At 39.6% G+C, this 20,074-nt stretch overlaps 1 protein-coding gene across 2 annotated transcripts in view; it reads left to right on the top strand.

Moving 5' to 3' along the window:
* Positions 1-20,074, top strand: part of LOC114874990 (discoidin domain-containing receptor 2-like) — a 153,497-nt gene that overhangs the window by 120,010 nt on the left and 13,413 nt on the right. For both annotated transcript variants that reach the window (XR_003789172.2, XM_029184813.2), the window contains exons 8-14: positions 4,237-4,376; positions 5,221-5,428; positions 7,065-7,220; positions 8,842-9,017; positions 15,870-15,993; positions 17,623-17,774; positions 18,240-18,553. Coding sequence is in view for 1 of the 2 variants with exons in the window: in XM_029184813.2 (XP_029040646.1) it covers positions 4,237-4,376; positions 5,221-5,428; positions 7,065-7,220; positions 8,842-9,017; positions 15,870-15,993; positions 17,623-17,774; positions 18,240-18,553 (1,270 nt within the window). In the remaining variant the exon portion in view is untranslated. The remainder of the gene's footprint in view (positions 1-4,236; positions 4,377-5,220; positions 5,429-7,064; positions 7,221-8,841; positions 9,018-15,869; positions 15,994-17,622; positions 17,775-18,239; positions 18,554-20,074) is intronic.

The following is a 20,074-nucleotide window of genomic DNA, read 5'->3' as shown; positions in this document are numbered from 1 at the left end:
ACCCGTTCGATTGGTATCGTTTGCCTTCTTTCCCTCGGCAAGTGGGAATTCTTATTGAAGAGACTCGGAGAATGTTATTAAATCTCAATTGTAGATTCGTGGTTTCGTTTCATTGGCGGAATTTAATTTGCCAGACGCCTATCGAATTGCATACGTATTATTGGAAACGGAATATCGAGAAACTTGAAACTCTATTACCATTCCTTCGATTGAAATAAAAATTACTTACTGCGGATCGGTGAAGTCTCTTAAATAATTAAAATCACAAAAACAGAGCCAAATAATTGTTGAATATTGAATTTCCATTTAGAATCAATTTAACTCCGATAGAGCACAAGGGTTTATAGGAAGATCGAGAGTTATTTGAAGGAATGAACGATTGGAAGATTTTTAACGACTGATCAAGAACTAGTTCTGATTGGCGTGTAGCGAAAAAATAAAATGTCGTTCGCGTCGATTCGAGGTGTGTAGGTCAGTGATAAGAGAATTCTAGAAAGCTAGCTAGATGCTCGGACTCCCGTAGGCGAATCGTGTTCCCCGGCGTTCTCGAATCTGTTCCAATTTACATTTATATTGAACCGCAGGCTAGACTGCAAGCCACACTGCTGTTTACCGGCTCCCAGGATACATTTGTGTCTTTCTATTTACGCCCCGGGACAACCTGCAACTATGTACATTCAGCTTCTTAAACTTTTAAACCCATCGAGACTGCATGAAGTCCTTCTATCTATTTCTTCCTTGAGTCTCTTTACAATCATGCCGAAGCCCCTCGAATCGAATCATCTTTCCTCATAAATTAACGTTGTACCGATACGATCTCGTCTAATTCATCGTTACATCAGAATTGGTGTGTACTCTACCATTAATGGATTCCATTCTACGCAAGAACACCGGCCAAGTAAAGCAACGCAGAGTAATTAGAACGTCTTCGAGAAACGGCATTGAGTCGCTATGATTCTATGAACAAGTGGGTCATCAGGTAATAACGTGCAAATTGCTGGCAGATGAGCCAAGGTATAAGGACGTTGCTGATTCCAATATCGCCACAAAGTTCGCGGTATTTGCAAAGTTTCCATCTCGACGAAATACTTCGCTAGCTCTCTTGTTAATAAGTTTTCTCGCCGGATTGTTTGTAAAAGTAATTACGAGGCTGCCTCCTTGATACGTTATCGACTCCTCGTTATGAAGTTAGAGATGATCAAGAATCTACCTGGTAATTATTGTATCACGTTTATTCATACTTCGCGTGGTCAGGAATTACATGGGCGTTCCGGAAGTTTCATCGGACTTCCAATAGTATATATACTTCAATTATTGTACGCCTCAGCTTGCCCTGCTGAACGCTAAATTTAACCCGTTATCACTTTATAATTACCATATGTTCATATAATTTGAAATTTCTTTAAGTAAGAAATTCGTGATGGCGCGGCATAGTCGGAGGCACTCATCTATCTAGATGGAAGGGCGGTTATCTTACGACCCCTCTGAATGTTCGAAATTGATGGTAGATAGGGAACGAAGTCGGCGACGACAGGAAACTGGAAACTATTTACTCGAGGGACGATATTAAGGCTGGGGTTTATATGAAAGCGGATAGATCAAGCGATATAATGCCACTATGTATGGTTCGCGAACATTGTTGGAAAAGAGGCGATCCGAAGGAAATGCTAGGAAAAGGTTTGATCGTGAACAGATATCGAATCGAAGCGCGTCGAGCTTTTAATAACCTTTAAGGTGTTGAGTGTCGTCTGTTGGAACTGGTACGACCACGTCGAAACAGAGCCACCCTCGACACCCTCGTTTTTCTTTCGCTCAAACCCTGGCTTGTTTCACCCCTTCCCTAGAGAGTTCGTCGAGAAGGAAAGATAAAAGTGTGCTGCTGGATTTATAGCGTGAAGAACAGATCTCTGAGAGGCGGTGGTGCACGGTGTATCAAGTTCCTTGCGTTCTTACCAGAAGACATTAGGGGCGGGTGGGAAAAATTGAAATGTAAATAGGAGGATCACTGGGGTACCGCGATTCGTCTTCCTTGTGCAGTTAAATCACTGTGCAAAGGTTAAGGAAACTGTGTCAACTTAATTGATGTACTTTGCAGATTTGTTTTCCTGAAGAATTACTCAGCGGAACTTTTACAGTGAGTTAAAAAAGTATTCTAACGATGAAATATTGCAACGAAACTTGTAAAATAAGTGTCGCTGAAATTTTTATTCGTCGCGGAATTGATTGTTTAAATATTCAAACAACTGCTAGGAATAGAATTGAATATTCAGCCTCTTTTTTCGAGCGGTGGTTGAAAACTTCTTTCGAGTTTATTCCAGAAATGGGTAGCGCTGGCAGAATTTTCGAATTCGAGGCCGCGAGCGAAAGTTCGGGCGGAAAACCGCAGGCAGCGTCCGATTAAAGGCGAAAATTCGAAGGGAACCGCGAAAAGTAAGCGAGAGCAAGGTTCGGAAAAACGCGTAACAGGCGCAACGTTGGCTTTAGGGCTATTGCAGTCCATTTTCAATCCCCGTATTCCCACCGGAACACCGCGTGTGTGCGCGAGCCACCGTGTGCATACTCGTACACGAACCCTCGCATCGCGAAATCTAATGGCACGATTCGTGCAATAACTGCTGTTGTGGCCCCGAAACTCTTCCATTTCGTGGAACAGCGTTTCGTTGCTCTTGTGGCGTGTTATCCACCGACACATTCGAAAGGGAAACCGGATGTACACATATATCCCGGAAAATAAATGCGCGAGAGAGGGTGAACACATCGTAAGTGGGTTACCGAAAGTTAATTCGAAGCGTAACTAATCTTTCAACGATGCTCACGACGACGATCGATAACGTCCAGGATCCGACTAGGAGGATAATCCCTTGGAAATCAGCAATGCAGGACCAACGGCTGTATAATTTAGAGGCTGTTTTCAGTTCGATGCCTCGTTACATCGCGTTGAATTCTGAAACGGAGATCTGGCTTTCAGCGAGCCACGATGATTGATCGTTGAATGAGAAATGCAATGTACATTCTCGTTCATAAGTCACAACTAGAATCGGGCATTATTCGAATAGAAATCAGAAATAAAGTAGAATTATTCGAGAATTTGAAAAATTTACCATAAATAAACGAATTTCCAGTTGAGTGTTATTAATAAATTCAATTCAATTTCTCAAATAACGAAATGAAAGAAAAATATTACCTCGCATCTGTCACGAAATGTTCTATATTTGCATTATAAAAAAAGTGATCATCGAAGCTGAAGAAAAGTAACCGCAGGCGCGAAAGATTCCTACAGGGAATATAAGAACGGTGACGAGCTCATCTTTTCTTTCGTTCGCAGAAAAGACCACAGATTCAATGCAGTCACAGATTGCGCGGAACGCCTGCTATTTTCCATTCAGCCTGACAATTAATTAAGGCAACATTCAAAAAGCAGCAGCTGCTGTCGTTCGAGTGAAAATAGGTTGGCCGGGTAGTTGGGAGCGAGCCTTTCAACAGTACATCCAGCAATTTGCAACAAATGCGTTCCGCGTTGAAACAATTTGTTCATTTGATAGGAACGACCGTTCAGGCTGGTCGCAAACAAATTTCCCGTCACGTCCGCGATTCGTGGATTATTTATGTTACAGATTTTATTGTCTCGTTTGTCGGCGCGTGGTGTCGATCGGGTAATCGGATCCAACGATGCGACGTGTCATTTTTCAGACAGGCTAGCCTGCGAATGGAAATATTCTCGTTTCGTTGTTTCGTTCATATTGTTAAAGCATACACGGGGAAAAAAAGAGAGCGAAGAGGGACGAGAGTACGGATAGGGAAACATTGAACTGTTCGATCGTACGGGACAGATCGCGAATGTTGTTAAACTCGAATTAGCTGCGGATTCGATTTTTATCGAATGCAATGCCAGCTGTCGAACGACGTAGTAGTTTTTTCAAATGAATTCAAAAATTTCTCTCTGATTTTTTAGTCTTTTCAGTAATGGAAACGTAACCCGATACGGATAGTGGCTTTTAAAAGGAATATTGTTAGCTAAATTTATTACAACGGTAAATGTACGTGTATCCGTGGAAAGATTAATTTTCTAGAATTTTTTGCTGCCTTTTGTTATAGGAATTATAATTGGAAAGTAGTGGATATTTGAATTATGTAGGTACAATAAGCGTTAAAAATTTGCAATCGCTTCGTGATTTTTACAAAACTCTTGAAAATTTTTGAAACAGTAATATTTATTTTTCTTTTTGTTTATTTTAGGTTACGAATGGGTCGGCTGGAGAAACGACACACCCAGCATGCTAGGACGTCCTGTGGAAATCACGTTCGAGTTTGATTACTCAAGAAATTTCACTGCCATTCACTTGCATATGAACAATTTCTTCACAAAGGATGTGCAGGTAAACAGAATCTATTTTTTCTCATTTCACGAATGAAATTTCTTGAAAGTCGTATTTATAAAGTATGTACTTTAAAAGTGTATAACACCACCCAGGGATACAGATCCAGTTGAGACTTAAAGTCTAAGATATCGTAGAAATATTTCCTCGATTCTTTCTTGGATATTTTCTTACGTAATCTGGAAATCCAGTAGCTAGCACGGATCGCGTAAAATGATATTCAAATACGCTTCCTTGGAGATTATTCGAATTAATATTCCCATTATATTCGCTGAACACGGAGATTGATGTTTGCTTAATCTATATAAACTGACTGTGAAATCCGTGAATTCGTTATTATTCATTCAAGTACGGGGCAGACTGATAACAGGAAGAAAAAACGAGATTATTTTCTGAAAGTTCTTTAATATGAACAGCTGTTATCTTAATTAACTTATTTCCTGGATAGATTTAAAATCAGAAATTTTAAGTATATAATTTTGATTATTTTCTTAATGATTCGATTACATAAAATTAGAGACGATCAGTCTGTTAAAAATCCTACAAAAAATTCAACACGTTTCGTTAGGTAGGAGAAACGGATGTAATAGACAGACGAGGAATTAAATTCACCTAGGGTAGAATTACCCCGAGTGGCCGATACTTATTACCCAATTTCGCGTACACACGCGAGCCACCGATACTCGAGCGGAAAAGTAGAAAAGGGAAAAAGAAAAATGTAGACGGAACAGATGAAGCGTTTCCATCAAGTTCAATGATTTCCTTTCCGTTTACACGTCCTGTAATCGCTTCATCCTAATCGTACACGAGCACCTACTAACACACATACACGATTTCTTTCCAGGTCTTTTCTTACGCGAAAGTCTATCTCGGAGCCGGTGCAAACCAATTCAATGGCGAACCTGTTCATTTCTCCTACATACCAGATCTGGTGCTGGAACAGGCGCGTGACGTTACCATAAAGCTTCATTCACGTGCTGGCCGCTTTCTGAAGCTCCAGTTGTATTTTGCCGCACGTTGGATCATGCTCAGCGAGGTAATCTTCGAATCAGGTGAGAGATATTTGGGATTTTCAATATAATTTAGGTGTTACTTTATTATTAGCAATTTCACTACTGTCGCTTTAATTATTGACTCGTACTACTTGGATAAATGAAAATTTTATTTTATTGCCTTTGTATTATAAGAAAATAAGTTGATGTCTCGCAATGTTCGATCTCTTTCCCCATAATTTATTTGAAACATATATTATTCGAAAAAAAGTATCGCAAGACATTTTTCTTCCAACAAAAAGCTGTCTTTCGGCTCCCTCTGAAAGGCTACCGCCGCGTCTCGCGTAAAAAGGAAGAAAAACGGGCCTGGGAGAAATATACGAAGGTTGCGGGGAAACAAAAGGGATCTCAGGAACCGTGATACCGTGATATCGATAACGAAATAGCTTCTCCGGAATATCTTCGGGCTGGTGCGAGGTATATCTCGAAGCCAACGATCTCGAACTTTGGATCAAGGAAAGGATGAACCACCGAGTCCTCTCTCTTATGTGTTCTCGTGAACTCGATTTCCAATTTTAGCTGACACGCTCGCCGTTTCGCAGTTCGCCAACGATAGAATTATCGGAGAAGATGAGGAATAATCGGACGGGCTGTGCACCGGTGATGATACGTCAGAACGCATTCGTTTTGAAGGGACAATGAATTCTCAGACGCGGAGAGTGCGATAGAATTCTCGTTCCCGTCAATTGTGAACGGGTAATCTTGGAAATAACGAGCTTCGTGTCGGCCAGCGATCGTTCTATTCAATTTTCATGATTCTGTCATTAGCATTTTTTTAAACCGTTAGAATAGAAAGAAAGAGATTTTTGATCGAACGGTTACTAATCTTTTTAGCTCCTTAAAATTCAAAATTTTTAATGCATTAACACTTAAATATATAAACAATACGCCTGATAAAAGGATTATGTATTAAATAATTTAATACATAAATTTATTTTAAATCATTAAATTAATTATTGTTAAATGTTGACTTTGTCAATTGTTAAAAAATGATATACTTTTATTATAAAATATTCAAAGACAATTGGTTCGAAGAAAGACACCGGATATCCTTAACACATTGGCGCGAACCAAAGCACGTGGTGGCGATTCAGTAGCGAAACTTACCTAGCTGTCAGGTGAAATACGCGCCCTCGAAAAGTTTTTCCTGCGAAGCTAACACGAACGTCGAAAGGATCGTTAATCATTCTCTGAGAGTGCGGCGTTGGTGTTCTCTCGTTCCGTGAGAGATAACTTCGATTGCTTGGCCCCCGCCGAAGTGGCCAGAATTCCACGTGATTCCTATGGACGTGAAGCGAATTGCTTTTCAGATTTCTATTTGATTCCTCGCTTCGTCGGGGCATCGATCTCTCCTCTTCTTTGTTGCCTTGAACGAACGCAACCTGAAAGCTTTTAAGGGCTGCCTGTTAAGAGGCAGATTTAATGAAGGTTAATCGATAGAAAGTTGTTTCTGATAAGAAGTTCGTACACTTTGCGTAAAGAAGTTTTAATTCTTTGAGTCAACAAAACCCGTTAGCAAATTAAAAAGACTGATCACGCATTTCTACGTTCGTCTCGTTTGAAATAGACAGACTTTCTTCTCGTTCAATTCTTTTGATGGACGAGAATTTCATTAGTCTTCGTCCCTGATGCGCAGTGATCTCGGAATGGAACAACACCGAGGATGAAGAGGCGAGGAACAAGAGTGCCATTGTATCAGCTACCGGCAGTCCCTATCAGAATAACGAGGGTCCGCTACAGAGGGATGAAGTGAAGGCCACTTTTAATAAGGAGGAAAACAACGATAATGCCCGTAAGTCTGACCGCTTTTCACTATTGTTGCATCGACCATTTCCCGGCGTAATTTTCCGTATCACTTCGATTCCTCTCTATTCGCTCCATTCAGTTTTCTTGTTTTTTTCAAAGCTCTTCGAAACTACAAGAAAATTGAATACCGATCTCCAACCACCTTTTCCTTCCTCGTTTCTTTTATTGTTGCTGCTGTTCACGTTTGCGGTAAATCATTAATAACGTTCATTAATCGGTAGGTGATTTTCAAAAGAACTTGATTACGTGCACCTTTTATTCCAGTCAATTTTAATAATACTTCGCTTCGAGGCTTTTGTTGCTCCAATTCTGTGAAAATGAAATAGGTTCTTTTAAAGGTTATCAATGAATTTTATAAACTACGGTTCGTAATATCTTCTCGTGCAGTGGATAAAAAAATATAGAAATAAAAGCTCCGAGGATTTTCCTACTTGATTTTCGCGAAACAGGTGGAAAAGCGCGTCGAAATAAAAACTAAAGGCCTTCTCTATTCGTTCGCTCGAATACAACGCGCATCCAACGTTCGTTACAATTCAGCCTTTCTCGCGATGAAACCAATATTCTGCTGTTCCTTGTGTAACGATCTTCGACTCTGTAAAGGAGCGAGCAAGGTACGTTGCGAAGCGGAACGTGTTCGTTTTTCCTTCTCTTACCGTTGAAGTTTCATAGCAAGCTCAAGTGAGCCGCGAAGCTGTTGGAAGTTGCGCGAAAATATCTTTCAAGAGGCGAGAAATCGCGATGAGACCGACTATTGTTTCAGCGAAAAACGTTTACTTTTGCTTGAGGAATGAAATAATTTAAGAGGAAGAAATGATAGATGATCAGAAAAGTGTTATTATTAATAATTGGCGATCTATCTCTAATATTCTAATATCTTAAAAATAATATCGTAGCCCTGTTTTATTTTAAACAGTATCGTTTCTTATCTTTCGACAAAGATACAGTGATGAACATAGTCGATGTCTGATGTTGAAATGAAAGCAAGCGATCGTTCGATAAAGTGTCGATAGATCAGCTGATCCAATTACGACGTGCATGATGAACGCAATCATCATTATCGGGTCATCGTGCATTATGCGAGGCTGCCTTCACTATAATATCCAGCTTGATCGGTCGTGTACTTTGAGTGTATTAGTTGACCGGTATGCAAATAGAGATGCGTATAGCGTTCGTGTCTCTCGGTATAGAAACGTTTGCGGGCGTTTGCAAGCGCATAGAAATCGAAGCATGGAAAGGACCCTTTGCTCTTTGTTACTTCTATCGATTGGCTTAGCTCGTTACCGAAGAGCCTGATCTCATCTATCAGAGCAACATGTGATAGTTAATGAAATGTACGATCTTTGGAGGATCATTTATGCCAATTGATATGGTGGTATCATCGAGGTCGTTTGATGTTCGGACAAATGCTTTCCTTATAGAATTTTAATCACGTAATTTGAATAATATTTTACACGTACCTTCATATAGAAATATAGGATTATTATATAGATTTTAATCATTTTTCAATTGATTTTAATACAGAGTATCGAAGATTTATTTTAATGACCACTTGTGGGTTAATGTATTGAAATAATTTGAAGGAAACTAATCAGGTATCTATCGATCAGTTCCAGATAAGAGCAAGGAGCCCGAATCAAAGCAATTCGTCGGTCTGGTAATCGGGATCCTAACAACGGTGATCGTAATGCTATTGGCGGCAATCATGTTCATTTTCTACCGAAATCGAAGGCTGAAGGCTGCCCTCGCACCATCCACGTTCTACGATCAACACGGTGATTTAAAGGTAAGTGTTTCTAGTTCGATTCAACGAATTTCATTCGATCCCGGATAAATTTCTGTTACAATTTTCCGGCTGCTCGTTACATCTGCTATTTTATCAAATATTGGAAATCGAGTAACGAAAATCATTTCATCGTAACTCGTCCCATGTAATCGATTTAAAACACGAACGCTTCGCTCCAATTCACCTGGATTACAATATAAACACGCGAAATATAAATAACAGGAACGAGAGTAACCGGATCGCTTGAATTTTTTCGTAAATTCTGTTACACGGCATCTATCGTTCGGAAAAATTCCAATTCCATCCCTTCCGGGCCGCGATCGGGTGTTTGACCTAAATTAAAATGTTGACCAAAGTTACTTTTATGAAATATGTAAAATCAAGAGCGATTTAGGTCATTCTGTTGGTTACAAATTTATTTTAAAAATACATCCTTCGATTATTTCAATTTTTTAAAATTAATCTTCTCAGATTGAATTAATTTTCTTCTTGTTTTCTTACTTGTTTTATTATTTTCACTAGAGAAAAAGCGATCGGTAATACGATACTAAATCGACCAATTAGATCCATGTTCGTAAGAATGAAGCACAAAATGCCTCGTTACGACCGTTTCAACTCGACACCGTCAATTTTCTAAATGATCATCGATGATCCTGTTCTAGTGGTCGTGATTTTTCTTCAGCTAGAGACTCGAGTGTCGGCTCGTTTCGATCCTAATAAACGGAATGGTAGCGTGGTTATTTACTCGTCGTTTTCAACGCGCTCGAGACGAAAAAGCTTTTGAGCAATCATGGTAAACGTCTTAGTCCTGTTTCGCGTTGAGTACCAGCTGTAAAACTAAAAAGTCAAATACTTTTTTTAAAAGAAACCCTCGATGATCGAAGCGGATGATCAAAAGGGCCACTTAATAAACAGGGATAAATATATTTTATCCACTTGAAATAATTTTAATTCATAGTTGAAATATTTTTATTACCTTTCAAATAAAAGTCCTTGCTATTAGAATAAACGATAAAAGCTTCTGCATACTCGTAATATTTTTAATTATTCAACAGAGTATAATAATTCCCTTTTAAATAGTAAAGTTACACGTGTTTGCAAGATCGTTGGAAAAGTTCCATTAACATTACTTAAATCAGCAGCTGATTACATGGTAGAAATGTATTCGAAGAGAAAATGCAGCAACACGCTTCAAAGGAACGGTTGCGCATATCTAACACTTCATTTCCAAGTGGAATGTCCACGGTGTTCGTGAATTCCTGTCGAGCTACGTGTAATAGCGGGAATTATTAAACTTTTATATTTGTTGTCGACCGTGGTTCGCTATTCCCTTGGCTAAAGAGAGGATGTATCCTCTCTGTACGCGGACCGCTGGTAATGAGAGCGCGTGCCTGAAGACGGATCCACTTTGTCCCGGGGAAAAATTAATTACCGCCGTTAGTGTGACGAACAATGTTGAAACACGCTGCACAACGAACGGCTTGGAAAAATTGTGCTCACGTAAAGGGGACGAAACAGAACGGAAACAGTGGCAGAAGGAATTTAACCTTTTCCCTGTTAAATACTTTTGACGAATGGATCCGTGGTCACATTATTGTGTACGCAGTTAGTTCTTTCTTAATTAGAAAAATTATCAATTTCTATCGGACACTTAAATGAAATTCAATAATTATTTCCGATAGAAATTGATAATTTTTCTAATTAAGAAAGAACTAACTGCGTACACAATAATGTATTGAAATAATTGGTATTTCATTTTAAAATGAATACAATTCGTTTGGAGTTATAATTAAAAAGCACGGAGATTTACGAAAGTGCAGCTAATCTTCCCTCCGGATCATTAAACAAAAGCGTTTCCGGTGGGTCGCATTTATTAGACAGCCAGAAGAGGTCTCTTAAAAGTCTCTCCCTATTTCCTAGCATCGACTCAGCTTCACCCTGAACCAATATGATTCCCGTTGAATAAATTTTAACCAGCCAGTCGAGCTGACTCCACTTAATTAAAAGAGCCGCTCGTATGGCGGTATTGTCGGCACAAAACGTGCGTTATCTGGTCCACGAGTAAGGCTGTGTACACACGTAATCGTCTCCTTCGTGTTCGACCCTGTTCCACGCCACTTCCGGTATTAGCCACCTGCTACTTGTCTCGCCTCGACGTTGCAAACCTGTCGAGTGTCTCGTTTCCCTTTTTTCATTGCACTTCCGACCTCTTTCCACTTCTTCTTCAACACCGTTCGCAAAAAAAGGGTGCGCTGCTACTGATTTTTCGGTAATTGTGAACTGTGTTTTTGCGGTATTCGTTTTCCCACGGAAATAATTTTCAAAAAACAACTCTTAATGGCAAAGGTATCCAGTTTGACAATTTTATTATAGTTAACGCGTTAGAAAACGTATGATGGTTAATAAAATACTTGGCAGGTAACCTCGTATTTGCTTGAAATTTGCAGGAAAAAAAATAAATTTGTAGTTGATATTTCATGGGGTCAGCCAGATCCGCCCGATGCGGAGGGACGATGAAATATTTATAAGCTCCCAGCACGACGGTCCCGGTTGGTCTCGAAAACAATGCCAGAAATTTCAGCCCAATGATATATTGTTTAACGAGAACCGGACAGTATTTTTGTACTGGAGTACATCGTGTTGGATCCGTTTTGAAATATTTCTACGCAATATTATTAAATTAGTAGCCACTGGGTGGTCGTAAATCGCGAATGAATAATGCGTCAGAAAACAGTGAAACCGTTGATTCAACGCATTTTCCGTCTTTTTATCATATAAATTCATATGATAGATGTTCCCAGAAAAAAATGATCGTTATCTGTGTTGACATTATCGTTATTCCATCGCATTCGTTCATTCGTTCGACGAAAATGGTCAGTCGATTTTCTCGTATCGAAATACCCTGTGTTTCATCGGTCATCAGGAAAAACGCTTTTCCTACAAAAGCTTTCCTCAGTACAGCAACGAACCGAAGCTCGAACATTCCGCCGGTTATCCGGTGGAAACAATACAGACTTGTTCGAATGTTTCGCGTGCTCGCAGCCGTATTAAGGCGGCCTGTGTAACACAATGGGTCGGCTGGCATGGTTGTTTCACAGTTCGTTACTTTTTTAACGTATCGTGAAAAATATGCGTTCACTTGGACAAACAAGAGTCAGCTTCCTGCGTTGTCGAACGATGGCGAATTATTTCCCTTTGCGAAAACTGCTCCTCGGGAATAGAGAAAAAAAAAAAATAAAAAGATGAATTAATTTCTCGCTGGGTTGACGAATCGCTCGTTCGCGAACGTTTTCTTCTTAATGAAATATTGGAAAAATTGATCGTCGACGTTTGAACGAGGGTAAAAAAAATATATGAAAATGTGTATGATATTGACGGTATAATTAAATTCCTTCTATAGTAATCCTTCGTCGAACAGGAAATGCTTTTTTATACGAAGGCGATTGAATTTTAAGGTCACTTTCCCTTCTTCTAAATGAAACTCATTCGTTAAATATATATTTTTAGAGGTGCGTTTTATTATATATTCCATATAGCGAAATATTTGGGTCAAAAGGTACTTGGGTCGAAAATTAATTATTTTAAAAGGTATTTTAATTTCCAGTTGTCTATTTTCATCCTTTCATATATCCTTTTTTTTTTTAATTCTTCTTTTGCCTCGAGATCTCAAGTACTTTATTTCAAAAAAAAATCACTTTTCTCCGCGTTCACTTTATAGAGCTATCACAAATTACCTAATCAGATTGGCCTGCGATAAAAGGGCATGATTTCATTAAATTTCATGGAATTTATTACTGTCGAACGGTCCGATCGTCAGACAGGCCCGTGAACGCGCTTTTATTCCAATTTGACGAGGGTGTCACGGGGGTGTGGTGGCGCGAAACGAGGGGTTCTCGTTGAATTAGAGAGGGTGGCAAAGAGAGAAAGGGAGGCGTTCAAAAGTGAGGTAATGCGATTACCGACTTTAGCCGTGGGGTTCGTCGCGATACCAGGGGTGGCTATGCGAAAACAGATTATTTTAATTTAAAGCAACAAACTCTCTCTCTGATTCTCGTATACCGTAATCCTGACCGCAAATTTGACGTACGCGTGTATCCGCATTGTCACGACCGCTAGTTTCCGGATTAAGCATTAGAGCACAACCAGGCCAAACGTTCCACCGTCTTCCTGATGAAAAACAAACAGACGGTTCGCTGCTTCACGCGGCATCGTTTTCTTTTCCCTCGTTTTTCATCATTTTTCTTACTGTTGTTCTCGAATAAAAGATTTTTCACGAACGTCCAAATGATTTTTCGTTAATTTTCAATTAATCGAATGCCTTAATATTATACTGAAATTAATTGCGTTAAAATGAATCGTTGCACGAATGTGTATCTTTGCGAAATTAATCTAAACACGAAATGGTTTTGACAAAAACTCACCAGTTTACTTGGTACGCAGAATTTAATTCAACGGCGAGTGCAACGTGATAAAGTTTATTTTAAAATACACGTGGCTCTGTGTTTTATAATATACGTAAAAATCCCGTTTAATTTAATAGGTGTTCCTATCTCAGCGTACTTTATTTTATACATCCCAGAATTTTTCTTTGCCCGTAAAATAACTCGCGCGAAAAAGGCTAAATGACATCTAACGTGATTATCCGAACGGATAACGTTTGCAATTTTCGCGATTACGCGAAACGAGAGATTGAATTGCGAATCTCGACAAAATTCACTTGAAATCCATGCGAAGAATAAACGAGATAGAAGAGATTATACGTACCATCGAACCGTAATTTTCGTCGATCTTCGAGAGGAACGAACGTTATCGTGCCGCAAACGCGACGAAACGCATGGTTTATTGTACGGGTATGAAATTAAACGATGATATCGCGTTCGAAAGACACTCGAATCAGGATCACGATCGGCCACGGTTGAAACGGTTCTTCGTTCGAGGAGATGGAGAAAGAAGCATGAAACGAGTGATGGAGCAAACGATACCCGGATAACGGGCGAGTGTCAAGAGAAGACGGAAAATGTGCAAATATCCGACAGGTTGAACGGCAAAGAGGACAAAAGCGTAGCCGTGGTAATGAAAATGGCAAAAAGCACTTCGCCGTTAATTAATGAAAGTTCGTTTTATTCCTAGAATCCTCCGCTCTCGTACGTCTGGGATTTCATCGAGCGTCACCCCTAGCGATCCTTTTCCTTCTTTTTTTTTATGCTTATCCACGGAGGAATTACATTCGCGTTATTTATCGCGTTTATTCGCGAGGTACGTTCGGATTTGAGGTAATCATTTCACCGAACGATCGCCCAGGATTGCTGGTGAAACTTAAAGAAAATTCTCTCTTTAGTACAATCTAAGTTCCGAGCATTTGAACAAATTTACCTTAAAAATAAAATAAATAAAATACACCAATTCTGTTGGACACGATTTCCATCGGCAACGCCTGCTCAAAATTGACCACATACAAACGTCTCGATGATTCCCCGTCCTGTTGGAAGATGCGATAAATGATGGCAACGCGTGTCCTGTCGGCAACATTCATCCTGTAATCCTGGAAGAACAGCCTCTCGACACAACAGGAGCTCAGCGATTGAGCCATAAACGTGAAGGAGCGAACGACGTCGCTTTGAATGCCGGCCATAAGGGCGGCAGAAGACGCGACAGGATTGTAGATACAGCTCTAATGGTGAAAGAGAAGCGTTAGATGGGACGCTTAGATGACAGGAAGACGAGCAACGGTACCAGAAACGACAGCGATCAAAGAAAGCGAGAAGAGGTTCGACGGGGAACACGCTGGAAAAGGTGAAAGAAGAAGAGCGGGCAGGGTAAAGAGATTCGTGCAAAGAGATTCGAGCAGAATCCCGATGGCTAAGTGGTTATCTTATCTTAACGGTGCCACCGTCTCGCCGGCTCTGCCACCCTAACGCTTCCTAAACGGAAATTAACACCCCCCCAACCCCTTATGGTAGCCTGGCTTCTCGACCAGGCCGTCTGACATTCGCGCCGAGGGCAAGGCAAAAATCAATGGATATTATATATCGCAAAGTACAGAGACTATTCGACGACCCGACACGATCCTCTTTATCGTTCTGAACGAAAGGAAGGGATGAAGTGTCACTACTGGTAGGGAAAGATTGTTTGTTACGTGATTAATCTTGTGTATTCTTCCTGTGAAAGAAAGGGTTCATAAAAACATTTCTTCAAATTGTGAAATTTAATTACATAGCGTATGAAACTATGATCTGCACGTCTATTTGTTCCTGCAAGAGAAGATTGAAAAATTTTGAAACGAACTTGCCGAATCTACTTTACGAGTACTTTGAATTTTCACCTTTTACTTGTGCAAGTAGTAATGAATTATCGATTCGTACATTTGGCTGAGCGTTGATTATTAACGAATCAGTTCTCGTGTAATATCCTCTGATTCAATTTCCTCGAACGTCAGGGAGAACAGTAACTGATAATTATTCGTTGATACGATTCAATTTTATTCCACGGGAATTATGTGGCAGGCTAAATGCGTATCGATGCATCGTGTTACTGATTATATTAATACCTACGTAATTATCAACAATTCTTTCATGATGGTTTATACACTTTTTGAAACATTATCAATTGACTTAAATACTTTTCGTCGCTGATATTAACCACGCTTCGCGATTTCATGTAACTCGTGGATCAAACACCAGGAATGTTTTGAAAATCGATGATGATTTAGGACAGAAATGCATATTAGTGGCACGAAGTGACGGAAAGTTTCCGGGGGGGGGGGGGGGGATCGCTTTTGCCGTTCGATACACATGCTTGCCGTGTGCATAAATGTCAGCCTCATTAACGAGAACGCTCAATATTCGGCCGCAGGTCTCCGTGCAGGAGGAGGGCGAGGACAAGGGACCAATTTGCCCTCCACTTCCGGCGCAGTACCACCCCGCCGCCTACACCACGACGACACCGCAACTACACAAAACTATCACGGATTACAGTGGTTGGTAGCGACATTAAGTGTAAACGTTTAAGCCCTTCGAACTCTCTGCATGTACATGCACCGTTTGCTGAAATTCAATTAAATAAGACGTAACGTTAAATAATTAATCCCCGGGCTTTTTGGGAATTGTCAATTAGTTACAGAACATTTCACGTGTTAAGTTGAAAATTTTCATAATTAAATTTGACACTCGAATTATTGCATTAAACGTTTGCTATCTAATTGATGATAATTTGATTTAAATTAAATCATAAGTATCGTGTATAGTTCATCAATTAAGGATTAAATCTTTCAAATCTTATCTTTAATTACATATTAGATCAATTTAAACTAATTGGAATAAATTGGAGATTCTGGTGTAACGATAATTAAAATTATTACAGAAACTCTTATCAGATGAAAATGAACGATTTCACGCAAGTTTAAAGTACGCTTAACTAACGTTTAATTTCTCTACTATTTATTAGAACAACGTGTAATTGATACCGAGAGAGCTCCAAATGAATAGCTCTGCGTTGCGGTATAATATCGAGTTTGTGTTCAATTAAAATTGCATCAAATCGCGGTGCGCTATAAGCAATGATCGTGACGATAAATGCAACACCTACCGTGATATCGAAGCATACAGGCCTCGAATTAAATTACAGCCTAATGATTGACGGCTTATTATAGAGTTCGAGGCGTTTAAGCCAATACTTACACGGGTACAAATCATAAAGAATCGGGTAATTTATCGCGCTCTCGTGTCTAGGCCGACTATATCTCTAATCAGTCCCGTTGGATCTAAAGTTTCCTTAGCTTTCACGTTTTCGAATGTTTCTCGGTAAAAGATAGAAAAAGCGCAGCAACGGTTTCGCGACTATTACTCCTGGCAGAAAGGTTCGCGAAGCCGAAAAAAATTCAGACAACTCTCCAGCGGAGCATGCTTTCATCCGTCCACGTAACTCGAATAGTTGACGAGTTATTCCGTTTTCTCGTATTTGCCACGCTCTCGTCGAGGGAAACGTTCCTCGATGCTTCGTGAAAGTATTTCGCGAGTAGCTCCTGTCACAAAATTGCTTTTCTCTTCTTTATATCATAGAAATAAAAACATTTCACAATTTTCGAGCGACTATTGTCCACGCTGTAGATGGGATTGTCAATTCCGAGATAGCTCGATCGCGGCCGATCGCGGTCGAGCGATCGGTTGGATCAGAAGAAGATGGCGTCCTGGTTGAAAGGCACAAGGAAATCGTTTCAGAAAATTCAATATTATAGGGAAAATAAAATGTTAAATTTGTAAAGTGAGTGATTTACGAATCTAACCCAAGTCTGCCTCATGAAAGGTAGACAGCTATGAATGAAACCATTTTGGATTACGTGTCGAGGTCAACGTCTCGGGCATACTGAAATTTTGAGCCGAAAAAGTAACCAACAATCGCGTTACGTGTCGTAATAGAAGTTACACAGTTTGGTAATAGAAAGACGGAAACGTAGGAAGAAGTGGTTGTTGGAAAGTTCCAAGGAACATGCAACGCGGAGGGCGAGTTAAAACTTGACCAATAATTTCTTGCGTGCGAACTGGCCATTGTGTCTTTCTAACCTTGTTAAAATTCTTTTTTTTTCTCTCTTCTCCTTCCGAACGGACAGGGATCACCGAGGTGCAGCCGGTTATTCCGCTGTTGCTGAACACGGCGATCAATCTTACCAGACCGATTCCGCCGGTTCAAGAATATCCATCTAATCCACCGCCTATACCACCGCCGCCGGAAAAGTATTACGCCAGCACGGAGATCTGTAAGGTGAGTATCAAAAATGTACGCCAGACATGCGATCCATGACGATTAGTCCTTCGAAGGAACACGTTAATGCGGCCAACTTTTCGCGTAAAACTGTGTCAAACGTCGGTTCGTGACTTTCGGGCCTTTTAAGTTACGATCATTTGTATACAGGGTGGGTTGAAAATTCTAATACAATCTAGTACAAGTTATTCTACATGAAAAAATAAAGAAAAGATTATTTTCTCTTTGATAAACTCTGTTTAAAACTAAGATTGTAAAAATAATTTTTACACACTTTGAAAATAAATATTAGAAAAATTCCTTTGGAGGTAATTGTATCAGAAACAAGTAGGCAAGGAGGAGGTAATTGCAGTGGGAACGAAAGAATGTCTAACAAGGAAAATTTCAGAATATTTTCTCTGGAATATTCCCTTCTATAAGCAGCTTCATCTCGTTTTTCCTACAGCATCCCGGTTTTTATTACAGAATTCTTTGCCACCGTTGCCGCCATCTCCAACGCCGAGCACGCCGCCGCCAATGAGCGCGAAAGCCTCCAGCAGCATGACAAGCTACAGTCCCGAGGATATGCTTACGGAGGAGGAGGACGAGGTGCCCGAGTGCATCTTAGACTTCCCCCGGGAGAAACTGAACATCGTTGAAAACCTCGGTTGCGGATACTTCGGCGACGTTCACGTTTGCGAGATCGACAGGTTTCCTGGTTACGATGAAGTTTTCCGGAACACCAGCAGCGATCTCGTGATCGTTAAGTCCTTGAGACCTGGCTCTTCGGATGCGCTTAGGTAAGAATCCTTTATAATATTTATATTTCAAATTTTTATAATATTCAAGTATAAAATATTATAAATGGGTGGTTTTAAAATTTGAAAAATTCTCAACTGACAATGCTATCCGTTTCATCTGTGACGGACTTTTTATTTAAATCAAAGCACCGCATTAATTTCTTGCAAAATTTTGCATTCGCGAAACAACGGAACGTGGCGTGAAATCGGGAACCGATAAAATCGTGGACGGTAATTAAATTTGCCAAATGGAAAATGAATCGAGCAACACGTTATTGGTGGACTCGTTTAAGTCGGCGAATTCAGTGGCCGAAACTATTAAGCGTTCGATATTTCACGGTGAATGAAAATATGGGAAGTATAGGATAACCGGTGGAAAATTATCCTAGCCGATTATAGAGTGCTACTCTGATTCATTTATTATCCATCCGGTTAATGGAACGGGTAGAAGGGGATGGCGGCAAGTGGAAGGGATAATGGAAGTGTAGGGCATCGATAGAAAATTATCTCGATCGATTATATTTAGAGCAGCCTGTTCACCCGATAATTCGATAACAGGCGGCACAAAGTGATTTCGAATATAATGACACGGTTCGTGTATTAAGTAGCCGCGACGTTATAATGTAGAGGAGGTGTTTAAGCTATCGATGATCGACGTCTCGTCGAATAATTTATTTGACTTTGCTTGATTGCAAAGTGAAAAATTACTTCCTTCTGATCCTTAATAGCAGTAGATTTTCTAAAATATAATTTGTTTTAAAAGTAGCAAATTTTTTCTTATTTCTTTAGTAAAATGTCAAACAATTTTCCTAAAAATTTGTACGTGTAAACTATGTGTCAATACCACAAATATGGTTAAATTGAAATTTTCGTGTTTACCTTCGTGATAAATTTTAGCAACAAAATTTGCGAAGGTTCATTATTTTTCAAGCAAATTGCTTTTCTGAAAATCTATTTATATTGATGAATATTATCCCTCCATAATTAATGACTGTCGATAATAAAAGAACACGCGTTAAAAATTTTACTTTTTGAAATAAATAAGAGTCAAAATATCGGCAGCTTTTGAAAATGTTACAAATTTTTCGAATAACCCAATGTAATAGCAATACCAGTTGATCAAATTTTTATTGGATTAAAATTATATCGAACCTTCTTTGATGTCCAGTTTCGCTGAAACTTTAATCAATCGCATTTGGTAGAACTTTACAAAATTATAATTTACTCTGTCCCGGTCAGAAAGTTCAGCTTTGCCTCTGTACACTCGAAAGTTCTCCATGTTGTCCCCTGGAGAGACGCATTTTCCGGTTTACGTTCTAACCCTTTGTAGCTCAAACTTCCTCAAAATAGGAGAATTTATTAACCAGAATCCAGGAACAAGGTAACGTCACGTCGCAGCAAAAAGTATCGTGATCACCGTATTTGATACCTTGAGTTACATGAATTTCCATTAGAAAGTAAATGAAATTTTCTTTTCTAACAGAAAAGAAAAACACGCAATATCAATTTCTCCTTCGTACA

The sequence above is a fragment of the Osmia bicornis genome, chromosome 5 (genome assembly GCF_907164935.1).
Source record: "Osmia bicornis bicornis chromosome 5, iOsmBic2.1, whole genome shotgun sequence".
Classification (NCBI taxonomy): domain Eukaryota; kingdom Metazoa; phylum Arthropoda; class Insecta; order Hymenoptera; family Megachilidae; genus Osmia; species Osmia bicornis.
The sequence above is the reverse complement of the archived record's forward strand: the minus strand, read 5'-3'. Positions and strand labels throughout refer to the sequence as shown.